The sequence below is a fragment of the Notamacropus eugenii genome, chromosome 2, assembly GCF_028372415.1.
Source record: "Notamacropus eugenii isolate mMacEug1 chromosome 2, mMacEug1.pri_v2, whole genome shotgun sequence".
Classification (NCBI taxonomy): Eukaryota; Metazoa; Chordata; class Mammalia; order Diprotodontia; family Macropodidae; genus Notamacropus; species Notamacropus eugenii.
The window spans coordinates 80,602,216-80,616,739 of record NC_092873.1 but is presented as its reverse complement, the minus strand read 5'-3'; the positions used below and the strand labels follow the sequence as shown (position 1 = coordinate 80,616,739).

Sequence of the window (14,524 nt, the reverse complement as noted above, 5' to 3'; positions counted from 1 at the left end):
TCACTGGTAATGTGAGTTATGTGGACTGTGCAGGTCTTGTAGAAATATAGTAGCTTCCCCAACCTGCTAAATGAAGAAGCCCTAGGGAAGACTTGCAACTGTGACTGAACCCCCCTTTTGCTACTGATACGGAGTCAAAATATCAACTAAATACTAGTTCCCTAGGCATTCCCCCTCCCTTCCCTAGAAGGATCAGTACTTACACCCCAAGTCTGAGCTCCCTGCTTCCTTGTTTTTCTCCCTCAACTTGTAAAAGATTTTATTTTTTAAATTTATTTTTCGTTACATTTTAAGTTTCAAATTGTCTCCCTCCCCCCCCCCCCCACCTTGCACTAGAAGGCCACCATTTGACAAAGAAAAAATCTCTATCTCTATGTCTTTACATATACACACACATATGTAAAATTGTACTGTGTATACTTCTATTTATCAGTTCTTTCTATGGAGGTGGATAGCCTCTACCTCCATGGGTCCTTTGTAGTTGATTTGAAGATTTGTAATACTCAGAATGGATTAGTCTACTCATTCACAGTTATTCTTCAAACAATATTGCTGCTATTGTATACAGAGCTCTCCTGGTTCTGCTCATTTCACTTTTCATTATTTCATGCAAGTCTTTCCATGTTTTTCTAAAATGAACCTGCCATCACTTCTTACAGCACAGTAGTATTCCACAAGCTCCCTGCTTCTTGCCCCCAATGTCTGTTCCTATTTGACAGTGATGACAAACCTATAAAAACCCAGCCTGCTTCACCTGTATGGGCCACTTGACTCCCCCAGGACCCAAGGGCCTGTCCTGTGTTCATCTTCTCTCATGATCCCTTTGTTTTGTATTTCCCCTCATTTACTAAAATTTACTCTTTTTTTTTTTCACTTTCTTTCTATCCTCTCCTGTCTTGTGCTAAATTTTGTATGGTGCCACTGCACCTCCCAGCCTCTCCAGGTCTCTTCCCTAGAAGCTTCAGCTATCATACAGAATAGTCACACTTCAATCTTAAGTCTTTGACTTAAGGAATGTAGAACACGAGAGACTCGCCGGCATGAAGACTGTGACTAGGGGTCCCGAAGAGACTAGACTGCCTCTTGGGTTTTTCGCCTGGCAACTATGTAGCAGATAAAAGAGACTGTAGCGGTGTCTGTGCTGCTAGTGCTCCAGACCAAAGAAATCGCACATTAATAAGAGTTGTGAGGGACGGAGCACTCAGTCACTACAGGCTGTCTATGGTCGGTGGTAAATAGAGGTGGCTGGGTGGCGCCCGGGGCAGCGCTGTCCTGCCCTGGAAAAGTCACTTAACCTCTGCATAAAACCACCTACTTTCCAGGGCAAATTAAGTTAATATATAAAAGTCCTCTGCAAGCCTTAATCCGTTCCTATAAGGGGGCTAGGGCTTTGTACAGTAAAGAGTAATCACCCTAAAGCCCTAAGCAGCCTCGAACCCCGATCTCTGGCTCCTCAGAGAACCCCGCCCGCTTTCCTCCCCTTCCCCAAGCCCAGCCAATCCTGCACAATATTGCGGGGGAGGAGGTGAGGGGGAGAAGGAGGAACGAAAAGAACGAGCTTGCGCGGCCAATCGCCGGCCTGGGGAGAGGGGGCGTGGAAGTAACGCGGATAGGTTGAGTTTTGAGTGGCGTGTCGATTGCCCAATCAACGAGTGGTGTGAATGGGGGCCCAAGTCCCTACGGAAAGGAATGGTGGGGAGTAGGGAGGCCACGTCCCGGCACGTGATATAGGTGACAACCCGGAAGCGACCCCACTTTTTGCCAGCTTTCTCCGCACCTACGGCTTGAGATGGTGAGAAAGCGATGGCGCATGCGCATTGGTTTCCCCTTCCTTTTCTTCTCTCTTTCTCCCCTTCTCCCCCTCCCCCCAGTGCAGCGCCCCATGCCCCCCCAACCGCCCTTCAAAGAGGTGGCCCCGGGGTGTCGGGCTTGGGGGAAGCGGAGGCGGCGGAGGATGCAGGGGCCTGGGAGTGGAGGGTGGTCGGGTCTGGTACAGCTTCGGAGGGGAAGAAAAGGGGCCGGGGAGGGGTCCCCAGGAATGGGGGAGGACGGCGTGGGGAGGTGGTGTCTCCCCTGGGAGCGATGGGAAGTGGGCTGTGATTTTAAAGGGAGGAGGAGGCCGAGGCGGCCAAGGGCCCGTAGGGATTCCAGGCTGTCCAGGGTTTCCTAGAACAGAAGCTCTTTGAGGACAGGACTTGAGACTTTGTCTTTTCAGTTCCTGGCACATAATCACCGCCTAATGAATAAATACTCGTTGGTTTGGAGACTGGGGAAGGGAGAGGGGGAAAGAAATCCCTTTATATTTCATGTGGATAGTTCTGTCCCTCCTCCTTCTCACCCTCTCCTGACTGCCTCTCCCTCCCCTCCAAGAAAGCTTCTTGAGGATGCAATATGTTTCCGTTTTGTCTTTGCTAGTAATGTGTCTAGCAGTCAATTTATCAACAAACATTAAGTAATTAAGGGCCTGCTTTTCCCCAGCTGCTGGGGATAGAAAAAGGAAACAGACCCTGCGCTCAAGGGACAGACTTTCTTTTGGGGAGGATAAAGTGACACATACATAGTAAATTAAATGTAGAATATAAGGAATTTCTAAAAGGGAAGGCCCTAGCCACTGGGGCAAACAGCATAGGTTTCTTGTAGGAGGTAGCGCTGGAATCGAGTTGTGAACAAAGCTGGTGTTCTATTAGGAGAGAGTTGTCAGAGGAGGCAGTGTTGTGCAGTGTGATGAATGCTGGACCTGGAGTCAAGACCTCCATTCAGTTACCCACATCTCCCAGGTTTCTTTCCATACCTTGGCTCAGTCTTTCTGGGCTTCATTTTCATAATTTGTAAAATGAGGGGGTTGCAAAATAAAGTGTCCAGCTCTAAATAGATGACCCTATGACCCCATGACTGCATTCTAAATAAAAGCCCTCAGACTTAGTTGAAAAGGTAAATGATGTGCAGTAATCTCAGAAAAGTAGGCTGGAGCCAGATTGTACAACTTTAAAGAACTAAGGGAGGAGTTTGCATTTTACTTCAGAGGGAAAAGGAAGCTGTTGGAGCTTCTGAGCAGAAGAGGGATGAGGTCAGATCTGTGCCATAGGACCATCAATTTGGCAACTTTATAGAAGATACATTGGAGAGGAGAGCCTTGAAGCAAGGAGATTAGAAAACTTAACTCATATAAGTGAATTAAATAAACTTTTGTTGTGGTTGAATTAGCACATCAAGGAGAGCGAAAGATTTGAGGTTGTGAGTTGAAAAGAAGGAACAGGAATCTGAGCATTTAGAACATGAAGGAAGGAAATAAGGCACTTGGGCACTGAGTAGAAAGAAAGTGTTGGGTATCACAGCATGGTGAAAAGCCAGCTGAACTGAAAATCAGGAGAGACTTCAAATTCCATCTCTGTCACTGTGAGCGGACCCTTAACTTTTCTTGATTCTGTTTTCTTATGTTTAAAATGGACATAGTAATTAACCTGTGGTAATTACTCTCTACAGGGTTGTTGTGAGGATCAAAGGTGCTTGCAGAACCCTACATAAATGTCAGCAATTATTGTTTGTCCTAGTCTAAAGTCTTGGCAAGATGGGGAGATGTGTAAGGAAAATAAGAGGTGTAGCATCAGCAGCAGGAGGAATAGAGGTTTGCAAGTAAACAGGAAAGATCTCAGTCTAGCTCTCTTTCCTCTGATTTTTCCCATCTCATAATTTACTGTGCTTCTTCTAGACATCTGCATTGACTCAGGGGCTGGAGCGTATCCCTGACCAGCTGGGCTACTTGGTACTGAGTGAAGGAGCCGTGCTGGCGGTAAGTCTTGGGGTGAAAAGTAGAAAGAAGATGACCTGATCCTTGATAGCTCCTTCGTGATTTATGACCTTTCCATTTATCTCTTCTTTCCTACAGCTTCTCCTAATTTGAAATATGTGCTGTAGTTTTATCCATAAAGCATAAATCCGTATCCTTAAGCTCCCATGGATTTAACTATTGTTTCTGTGCAGATGACTCCCAAATCTATTCATCTGTCTTGTATGCGTCTCCCATCACTAACTTCCTGTTAGAAATTCCCCCCTGCATAGTCTGTAGGAATCTCAAGCTCAGCAAGTCCAAAAAAAACTCATTATCTTTTGCCCTAAAATCTACAACTCTTCCTACTTCTCTGTCTCTGCCAAGGGAACTATTATTCTTCCATTTATCCCAGGTTCAGGACTTAGGAGACATCAGTGGATCTTTACTCACTCTCACCCATCATATCCAGTCAGTTGCCAAGCCTTGTCAATTCTTTGTCCTAAATATCTATCCCCTTGTCTCTACTTGCGCCACAACCACTGCAGCCCAACTTACATCACCTGTTTCCTAGGCTCTTGCAATAGCCTTCTGATGGGTATCCTTAAATCAATTTTCTCCCTTCTCTAGTCCATTCCCTACATAGCTATCAAATTGATATTTCTCAAATGCAGATCTATGTCATTACCCTGCTTAAAAAAACTTCAATATTAACCACTGTTTTATATTTAAAGCTTTGACTTCAGTCTAAGTTATTCTCCCTCATATAACACATTCCAGCCAAACTGGCCTGCTTAGTGTGTTCTCAGTACAAAAAGTTCCCATTTCCTGCCTTCTTACCTTTACACAGGCTGAACTCTATCCCTAGAGTTTTCCCCCTCCTTGGAAACTCTTCCTGTTTAAGGCACATCTCAAGTATTATCTCCTTCAGGAGGCCTTTTCTGATTCCCTTACTTGTTAGTTCCCCTTTCATGTCCTTGTATTTATTTTGAATCTCTCCCAAATGTATTTATCTGTGAACATGTAACCCTCTAGTAGAATGTGAAGGCCTTGAGGAAATGGGCTGTCTCAAGTTTTGTTTTTGTATCCCCATCTCGGTGCCTGGCATATACATAATAGGTTCTCAATAAATGTGCATTGATAGGTTAATTCTAACTTTCATAGTTGTAGTTCTCTTGATTCTTCTCCTTTGCTGGATTATATCCATGTCTTGCCCCCAAATTCTGGGTGTCCCCTAAGGCTCTGTGCTGGGCTCTATCTTTTTCTATATCCCTTGTCTAGTTCTGCTTTTCCAGTTTCCATATGTAGATAACTCCCAAATGTGTGTGTGTGTGTGTATTCCAAATCCCTCTCAAGCTTCAGTCCTGAATTACCAATTGCCTTCTAGATATAGTTACCTGAATGACTCATAGGTGCCTCAAACTGCACGTCTAAAATGAAACTCATTTTCTTTATCTTTCTCTCTGCCTAAAACTCCTCCTCTTCTGTTTCTGTTTAGTATATTACCATTCTAGTCACCTTAATTGAAATCCTGACTCACTCATTCCCTCCCTCCTCAAATTCACAATTCCAGTCATTTGCAAATTCCTATCATTTCTATCTTGTACAACATTTCATATCCATTCCCTTCTGTTCACTCAGGCAGCTAGCACCGTTAGATCCTTGTAACTTCTGCTTCTCTGGGGAAAGGATGGGTAGCAATCTATAATTACATCTAGGACCAGGTCTTTTAGGGCCTGAAAGAAGTTACTCAAACACAAAGTTCCCCTGACCACTGTAGTCAATGCAGAGAACCTGGGGAACAGATTCCAAGTCCTATACATTTTTCCTGTGCTGGTCCTGTACATGTACTTTTCAGAAATGGGATGGGGAAAGGAACCCAGGCATCTCTGCTACTAGCCAGGTACCTTGACTGTGGCCCAGAGGGTTGAAGAGGTGGGAGAAGCATGGAAAGAGAACAGTGGCTTTGGGGATCAGGGTGAGAGTGGAGAGGAAACGACTAATCATTTAATCACTCAGTCCATTTTGTGAATTTTGTGGGGCAGCAGGTAGGTGGACAGTTTGGACACCATATGGAAGCTTCTTCCCAGTAACACCTGGAAGAAATGTCTTTTCATTAAAAGGACAAAAAGAGTCAGGCCCTGAGATTCCTACTTTCTGTTTCTTTCCTGAGCACTGGGTGCCTGCCAGTAATAATCGACTATTATTTGTCTTTGAGAAGCCTGCCATTTGTTGAAATGTTTATATGGAAATGTTAAAATTTTGATTTGCACATGTTTAATAAAACTGCCTTGGTGTGTAGAACAAAGAAATAAAATCTAGGTAAGCTGTAGCCTAGTAATCCTGTTTCAAAAAAGGGAAATGAAGTTGGTCTGGCATGATGTGTTTTTGTTCAAGTCATGCTGACTTGTTATGGTTGCTGCTTTCTTTTTGAGATTTCATCTCCCCAGCTTGCCCAGAGGGGAAGTACAGTGGCCATTAATGAGCATAACCCCTCTGCTGACTGACTCAGAGACTTTGACCTCTTATTTCAATCTGGGCCAGTTTGCACCTCCTTAAGCAGCCTGGTAGCACCGACTTCTCCCAGGGACTCAACCATATTGTTCCAAACAGAAATGGTCAGTAAGTATTTATTAAGCACATGTGTGTCAGGCCAAGGATACAAATAGAATGAATGAAACAGCCCCTTCTCATGAGTTTACATTCTAACACAATCGAGGTGACCAATTCTGCCATTTGTCATCTACTCTGAGCAGTGGGTTATCTCTGATCCTTAGGGAATATAGTGGAAGGAGTGTGGGTTTGGAATAAGGTTCATCTCCAGCCCCAGATACTTAAGAGACTGTGAGCAAGAGCTAGTCACATATATTTATCTGTTGAGTCTCAGTTTCTTCATCTATAAAATGGGAATAATAATACCTACATTATCAGGTTCATAGAGTTAATATAAAGGTCAAATGAGTGCTTTGCAAAAGAGAACTACATAAGTACCAGCACTTTTCATCCTCTCTTCTCCAATATAATTTAAAAATAAAGACTGAAAACAGACCAGTTTCAGCACCTCCTGATACTTTTTTAAAGGATCATGCCATGTTCTCATATTCATCCTGTTATCACTTTCTGTCTGCTGTCCGTATGTTTAAAAAACCTAACCTGGCTGTTCACTTCCCTGTGCATATACTTTAGTCTTTTTAGACAACTCCCACTTTTCTTTTTCTTTTTTTTAATTTTGTTTTCAGTGTTCTACAATCACTTCCATATATCTTAGATTTTTTTCCCCTCTTCACTCCCTCCCCGAGAAAGCATGCAGTCTTATATAGGTTCTACACATACATTCCTATTAAATATATTTTCATTTTAGTCATGTTGAATAGAAGAATTAAAATGAATGGGAGAAACCATAGAACAAAACAAAACGTAATACAAAAGAAAATGGTCTGCTTCATTCTGTGCTGCAATTCCATAGTTCTTTTTTAATTGAATTATTTTATTTGTTTTCAATGTTTGACAATCACTTCCATATATCTTGGATTTTCTTCCACTCCCTCCCAGAGACAGCATACAGTCTTATATAGGTTCGACATGTACATTCCTATTAAATGCATGTTGCATAGAAGAATTAAAATGAATGGGAGAAACCATAAAACAAAACATAACATAATACAAAATAAAGTGGTCTGTTTCTGTCTGCGATTCCATTCCATAGTTCTTTCTCTGGATGTGGAAGGAGTTTTCCCTCAAAGGTCCATTGGGAATTTTTTAGGTCCTTGCATTGCTGTGAAGGACTAAGTCTACCAGAAAAATTCCTCACACACTGTGGTTGTTGCTATGTACAAAGTGCTCCTGGTTCTGCTCCTTTCACTCTGCATCAGTTCATATAAGTCTTTCCAGGCCTCTCTGAAGTCTTCCTGTTCATCATTTCTTGTAGCAAGGCAATAGTATTCCATTACGTTCATATACCACAGCTTATTCAGCCATTCCCCAGTTGAGGGGCATCCCCTTGATTTCCAGTTCTTGGCCACCACAAAGAGAGCTGATATAAATATTTTTGCACATGTGGGGCTCTTTCTCATTTTTATGATCTCTTTGGGATACAGTCCTAGAAGTGATATTGTTGGGTCAAAGGGTATGCACATTTTTGTAGCCCTTTAGGCATAGTTCCAAATTGTTCTCCAGAATGGCTGGATCAGCTCACAGCTCCACCAACAGTGAATTAGTGTTCCAACTCTCCCACATCTTCTTCAACATTTATCATCTTCCTGTTTTTCATGTTAGCCAATCTGATAGGTGTGATGTGGTACCTCAGAGTTGTTTTGATTTTCATCTCTCTAAATCAATAGTCATTTAGAGCATTTTTTCATATGACTATAGATAGCTTTGATTTCTTTCTCTGAAAACTGCCTGTTCATATCCTTTGACCATTTATCAGTTGGGAAATGACTTGTATTCTTGTAAATTTGACTCAGTTCTCTATATTTTAGAAATGAGGCCTTTATCACAGACACCAGTTGCAAAAATTCTTTCCCAGTTTTCCGTTTCCCTCCTAATCTTGGTTGCATTGGGTTGGTTTGTGCAAAACTTTTTCAATTTAATGTAATCAAAATTAGCCATTTTGCACTTCATAATGTTCTATATCTTGTTTGGTCAAAAATTTCTCCATTCTCCATAAATCTGACAAATACACTATTCCTTGAACCCCTAATTTGTTTATAGTATCACTCTTTATACCTAAATCATGTATCCATTTGGACTTTATTCTTGTGTACAGTGTCTGGCATTGATCCATGCCCAGTTTCTGCCACGCTGTTATCCAGTTTTACCAGCAATTTTTGTCAGACAGTGAGTTCTTATCCCAGAACCTGGGGTGCTTGGATTTATCAAATGGTAGATTGCTGTATTCATTGACTACTGTGTCTTGAGTACCTAGCCTATTCCACTGGTCTACCCTTCTGTTTCTTAGCCAGTACCAAGTGGTTTTGATGATTGCTGCTTTATAATAAAATTTGAGATCTGGTAGAGCTAGGCCACCTTCCCTAGTATTTCTTTTCATTAGTTCCCTTGATATTTTGGACCTTTTGTTCTTCCAGATGAATTTTGATATTTTTTCTAGCCCTAGAAAATAATTATCTGGTAGTTTGATTGGTATGGCACTGAATAAGTAAATTAATTTAGGTAGAATTGTTATTTTTATTATATTGGCTCGGCCTACCCATGAGAAACTGATGTTTTTCCACTTACTTAGATCTGACTTTATTTGTGCGAAGTGTTTCGTAATTGTGTTCATGTAGTCCCTGGGTTTGTTTTGGCACGTAGACTCCCAGATATTTTATAGTATCTACTGTTACTTTAAATGGGATTTCTCTTTCTATCTCTTGCTGTTGGGCTTTGTTAGTAATATATAGAAATACAGATAATTTATGTAGGTTTATTTTGTAACCTGCAACTTTGCCAAAGTTGTTTATTATTTCAAGTAGTTTTTTATGTGATTCTCTGGGATTCTTTAAGTATATCATCTGCACCACTTTTCCTTCTTATTGGATCTTCAGAATTTCATTTGAGACTTTCCCATCCTTCCTAGACTCACTTTCTCTGTAGAATTCAGTCCATAAGATCTCTCCTAATTCTTTTTCCCATTCTCCTTAAATTAAAGGGGGAATATCAGAATGTACCCAGGTTTCATCTTCTGTTTCATAAATTTTAAGATAAAATAATAAATTCCGATACCCATCATTTCACCTCAGCAAGAGCAGTCAGGAGAACATGGTCTGAATTCTGGGTCTGAGACTTAGGAGTTTTGTAACTCAACATCACTTTGTGAACCTGTTACCTGTAAAATGAGGTTATTTGTCATCTGTACTCATAGGGTTGTTGTGAGGAAAGCTTTTTTGCAAATCTTAAAGCATCATATAAGTTTTACATGTAAATTTATAAACTGAATCATAGAATGAAGAATTAGAAGGAAACTCAGCTGCCATCTAGTTTAACCTATGGCCAAAGGTCTTTCTCTGGTAAGAAATAAATGGCAGGTAGTCATTCAGCTTCCACTGTAAGACTTCTAACGAGGGAAAGTTCAACAACTCCTATGGCAGCCCAATTCCTCATTTTTGGACAGCACTGATTGTTTATTTTGCCTGACATCATATTAAATTTGCTTCTTTGCAGCTTTCATCCATTGTTCCCTCTACTTCTGCCTTCTAGGACCAAACAGAACAAGTAATATCTCTCTTACACATAACAATTCTTTAAATATTTGAACACAGATATCATGTCTCCCCGGAATCATCTGTACTCCAGGCTAAACATGCCTTCAGTCAATCCTCATATAATATACATGCAAGGCTCTTCACTATCCTAGTTGTCTTCTGGACACTTTTCCTGCTTGTCATTGTCTTTGGCTTGGTGTCCAGAACCAAAGAGAGTACTCCAAATATGACTAGGGTAAAGTACAGAGGGGCTATTGTCCAGTTATTGGAAGCAGTGTCTTTTTTTTTTTTCTTATTTAAAAAAATTGATACCTTTTTTTTTATATCACACTGTTGAAAAATGCCACCGTTCTCCTCAGTCTTGTTAGATTTTTTAAAGGGGGAAGGGGTGAGAAAGCCCAGCAAAACCAAACAGTATTAACTGAGTTTGAGGATACATATGATATTCCATAACCCTATTCCTACCTATTTCCTCAAAGAGGGAAGGGAGGTGAATTTTCTTCTTGAGCTTGGTTATTGAGTTTTGTTCCCTTTGTGTTGTCATTGTGTATATTATTTTCCTGGTTCTGCTTACTTCATTCTGTTTCAGTTCATATTAAGTTTTCCATTGTGTCCCAAAATTTTTTATATTATTTTAAAAGTCCATTATTTCATGTAGCAAATTCTGTTTAGTCATTCTGCAATTAGTGGGAATCTGTTCTATTTCAGCCAGTTTATCAGTATTCATTTATTAAGCACTTAATTATGAGCCAGACACTATTAGGTGCTGGATATACAAAAAACTAAAACCAATCTCTGTTGTCAAGGAACTTGTATTCTACTACATGTCTAGGAGACACAATATGTACATAAATAGGTAGATATAAGATAACTTGGGAAGGCACTAGCCATGAGAGTCCTCACCTCCTGCTGAAAACAGTGCTTGAGCTGAATCTTAAGGAAGCCAGGGAGTCTAAGATGTGAATGTGAGCAAGCATTCCAAGTATGAGAGCCAGTGCCAAAGCATGGCATTGGGTGTGTTACATGTGAGGAGCAGCAGCTGGGCTGGACCAGAGCACAAGGGTGGGGAGTAATACTGGAAGAAGGCTGTAGAGACAGAAGCTGTGTTACACAGAGCTCTGGATGCCAAACAAAGGAGTCTGGGTGGCACTGAAGTCTATTGAGTAGGGGTGTAAGGTCAGACCTGTGCTTTTTAGGTTACTCACTTTGGTGGAGGTGTGAAGGGTGGATTACCATAGGGAAAGACTTCCAATTACAGGCTATTGCAGTAGTACAGATGATGAATTACTTTAGGTGATGACTAATGGAAAGCAGAGGATTTGTCTGGGATGGCATTGCTTCTGTCTGCACAAGATTGTTAACGGGCAAAATTATGAAAATTATGGCCAGTTTCTTTCCTTTTCTATCACAAACCCTAAAAGAAAGTATTAACTCTGCAAGTGGCTCTGGCCTTCTCCCCCACCACCAAATTCCTGTTATTTCCACTTCCTAGTAACCAGTTCTTCCCTCAGTGAGAATCATATTCCATGCAGAATTTGTTGTTTGGGTTTTTTTTAAACCTTCTGAAGGATGAAATTAAAGCAAATCAAGTTTATTAGCTGCTCCTTTTTTGGCAGAGAAGAAAGATTTCCAACAGATACCTGGTAATTGTGCCAGGCTTGTAATCTCTTTGCTGAATTCATCTACTTCCTTTTTCTGTCTAGTAGTACTGTCTAGACAGTACCTACTTCTTGTTATCTGTCCTTAATAATATTTTTTGGTATTTAAAAAAAAATCGATACACATTTATGAGGTATCTGACTTGTTTAAAACATTGTGTTTAGTACGTAGGAGAAACAAAGATTAAATAATACAACATGGTTCTTGCCTCCATGGAGCTTACTCTGTATTGCTCCTGATTAAAGAAATATGACATTAAAAACTATTGTGAAGAATGGGAATTCCACATAACCCTTCACACCCTTGGTAAAAGGATATATCTACTCAAAATCAGAACTTAGACTAAAGACTGCCTAGAGGAACAAAGCAAATTATTAACTTAAGCCTATTTCCTAATAATGGCACAGTGGATAGAGTACTGCATAGTCAGGAAGACCTGAGTTCAAATGTAAAATGAGCTGGACAAGGAAATGGCAAACTACTCCAGTATCATTACCCAGAAAACCCCAAATGGGGTTACAAAGAGCCGGACAAGACTGAACAGATTGGACATTTCCTAATGATAAGGTACATCTATCCAGAGCCATATTCCATGTGTAGGCATCATTTTGCTTCCTTGTGTTCCCTTTGCTTCTTGTCTAAACTTGGGCATTTGCACATAAATGTTTGAGGCCATAAATTTATAGTATCTAGCTTTGTGGCAGTTTTCTCTCTCCATCTTTTTTTAGTTTAATGCTCTTTAGATTTACATTGCAAGTCATCCAACAACAATGTGGTTAAACTAAAATTTAATGAAAATATAAGGCATTATTATTTTAGACTTGAAGTTTGAAGTGATGTAGAATATCCAAATAAAAATGTCCAGCAGACAATGGGAGATGAGTCTAGAATTTGGGACATTAAACAGAGCTGGAGATGATAGAGTTAAGAATCTTCAACATAGTTGAAGTAAATGATCATTCTTTATAAAAGTGAATGTTCCAACATATGGCATTTATTTATAGAACTTTTTGTAGTAGCAAAAACCCGGAACTAAAGTTAGTATCCATTTATTGGGGAAATGGCCAAATAAATTATGAAACATGAATATAGGGTAATATTCTTTGTGTCATAAGAAACAAAGTATATGAAGAATACAGATTATCAAGCTGATGCAAAATGAAGTAGGGAGAAGCAGGAAAATAATATCCACAATGACAACTGCAATGTACATCCAAAGAACGACCAAAAAAATAAAAACTGAATATTGTGTAAATGGAATGGCTAAATTTGGCCTTGATGTAGATGTGAAAATGCACCTTTTCCTATTTTTTTGATATGGGGGTCTATGTTTGTAGAACCTAGCATATATTGTTGGATTTGATGAATTTTGCAGAATTCTTTTATCTCTTTATAAGAGATGGCTAAGTTGCATTAGGTTTTTTTTTGTTTTTTTGTTTTTTAAAGAGTTGGGCTTTCCAGTAAAGTGATCCTTTAAATTATACTTCCATTTAGGATACAAAAAAGAGTAAGCTAAGTGCTAAATTAGGTCTATGAAGTGTCACCCAAATTGAGGGAGGATAGCATTCTGGAAAGAACAAGGTACTCAAGGTGTTGAATATAAAGTTATTCAACAAGTATTCATTAAATACTTTCTCTGAGTAAGAAATACAAAAACAAAAATGAAACAGTCCCTCATGTTCTACTGGTGGGGGGTGGGGAAGCACAAAAATGGGGAAAATGAGAAGCCTGTTGGGTTAGACAGGTCACTGATAACCTTTGCATATAATTTCAGTAGACTGAAGGCTATAGAAGCCAAATTGCAAGGGGTGTTGGGAATGAAAGAGGACAAAAGTAAACCACTGGTCCATCCAGATGATGACAAAAGAAGGTTATGATGTGGTTGTGGTAGTTGTAAACAAATATCTTTTGGGGGAGTGTCTCCCCCCTCCTTCCCCCTAAGCTGGCCAAATGGGAAAAGAGTCAGTGTAAATACGTTTGGGGAAGATATTTAAAATACCGTTTTGTTCATGTGATCCTTCTCTTAATTTTTGGTCTCAACTCTTTTATCATCTAGTCATCTGGTGATTTGGAGAATGATGAACAAGCAGCTGGTGCAATCTCTGAGCTAGTGAGCACAGCCTGTGGTTTCCGGTTGTACCGTGGCCTTGACATGCCCTTCAAGCGCTTGTCTGGTAAGCCTCTGACCCCTGGAATGTGAAAGGAGCTCTCACAGGTCTCCTTTCTTCAAGAAAATATAAATTCCCTCATTGCCTCTTCCCCAAGTTGCTGGCCATTCTTATTCTGCCTTTTTACCCAATTAGAACCATTCATCCTCAATTCCTCGACCTTTAGGGTGGGGTGCCCTTGGCTTTGATTCTAGCCAACTTTTTGTCTTTTGGGGGGGCCTTTGTTCCTAGTGGTCTTCGGGGAACACACGTTGTTGGTGACTGTGTCTGGACAGAAGGTGTTTGTGGTGAAAAGACAGAATCACAGCCGTGAACCCATCAATGTCTGAGACTACAGGGGATTGGAGGGGAAGGTTGAGAGTATCTCTGTAAGCTTAATGCTTTTCCACATACCCCATTTTACCCCTAATAGAATCTAGGCATTCTACCTTGTCTTCATCTCTTCTCCCCCATGCCTGCTCAGTGAGGCAGGGGGTTGGGTTTCTTTTTCAGTGTTAAAGGGGATCAGGGCAGGGACAATCTCCTTTTCAATAAACATGGTGTCTGACACTAGTACCTTTGGGGTGTGTGTGGATATGTCCTATTTCTTTCTTCCTTCTCTTAAGTAGTATATCTTGGGTTTACAGCTAGAAGAGATCTTAAGAGACCATTTAGTCTCTAATGGTGATCCTCACAGATGAGGAAATAGGCCCAGGAAGTGAAGTGACTGGCTCATGATCACCCCAGCC

General features: G+C 40.6%; 1 protein-coding gene across 1 annotated transcript; it reads left to right on the top strand.

The window, feature by feature from the left end:
• The first annotated feature begins 1,221 nt into the window (after nucleotides 1-1,221).
• Nucleotides 1,222-14,351, top strand: LAMTOR4 (late endosomal/lysosomal adaptor, MAPK and MTOR activator 4). The gene is made up of 4 exons (XM_072641436.1): nucleotides 1,222-1,792; nucleotides 3,710-3,790; nucleotides 13,685-13,802; nucleotides 14,028-14,351. Exons 1-4 carry the CDS (start codon nucleotides 1,790-1,792, stop codon nucleotides 14,123-14,125), a joined length of 300 nt encoding a protein of 99 aa, XP_072497537.1. The 5' UTR covers nucleotides 1,222-1,789; the 3' UTR covers nucleotides 14,126-14,351.
• Nucleotides 14,352-14,524: the final 173 nt, after the last annotated feature.

What these genes read in the sequence shown, in the direction of transcription:
- LAMTOR4 (XM_072641436.1), top strand. An exon ending in GTGAAGGAGCCGTGCTGGCG is followed by an intron (nt 3,791 to 13,684) that starts GTAAGTCTTGGG and finishes TTTATCATCTAG; the next exon opens with TCATCTGGTGATTTGGAGAA. An exon ending in GCCCTTCAAGCGCTTGTCTG is followed by an intron (nt 13,803 to 14,027) that starts GTAAGCCTCTGA and finishes CTTTGTTCCTAG; the next exon opens with TGGTCTTCGGGGAACACACG.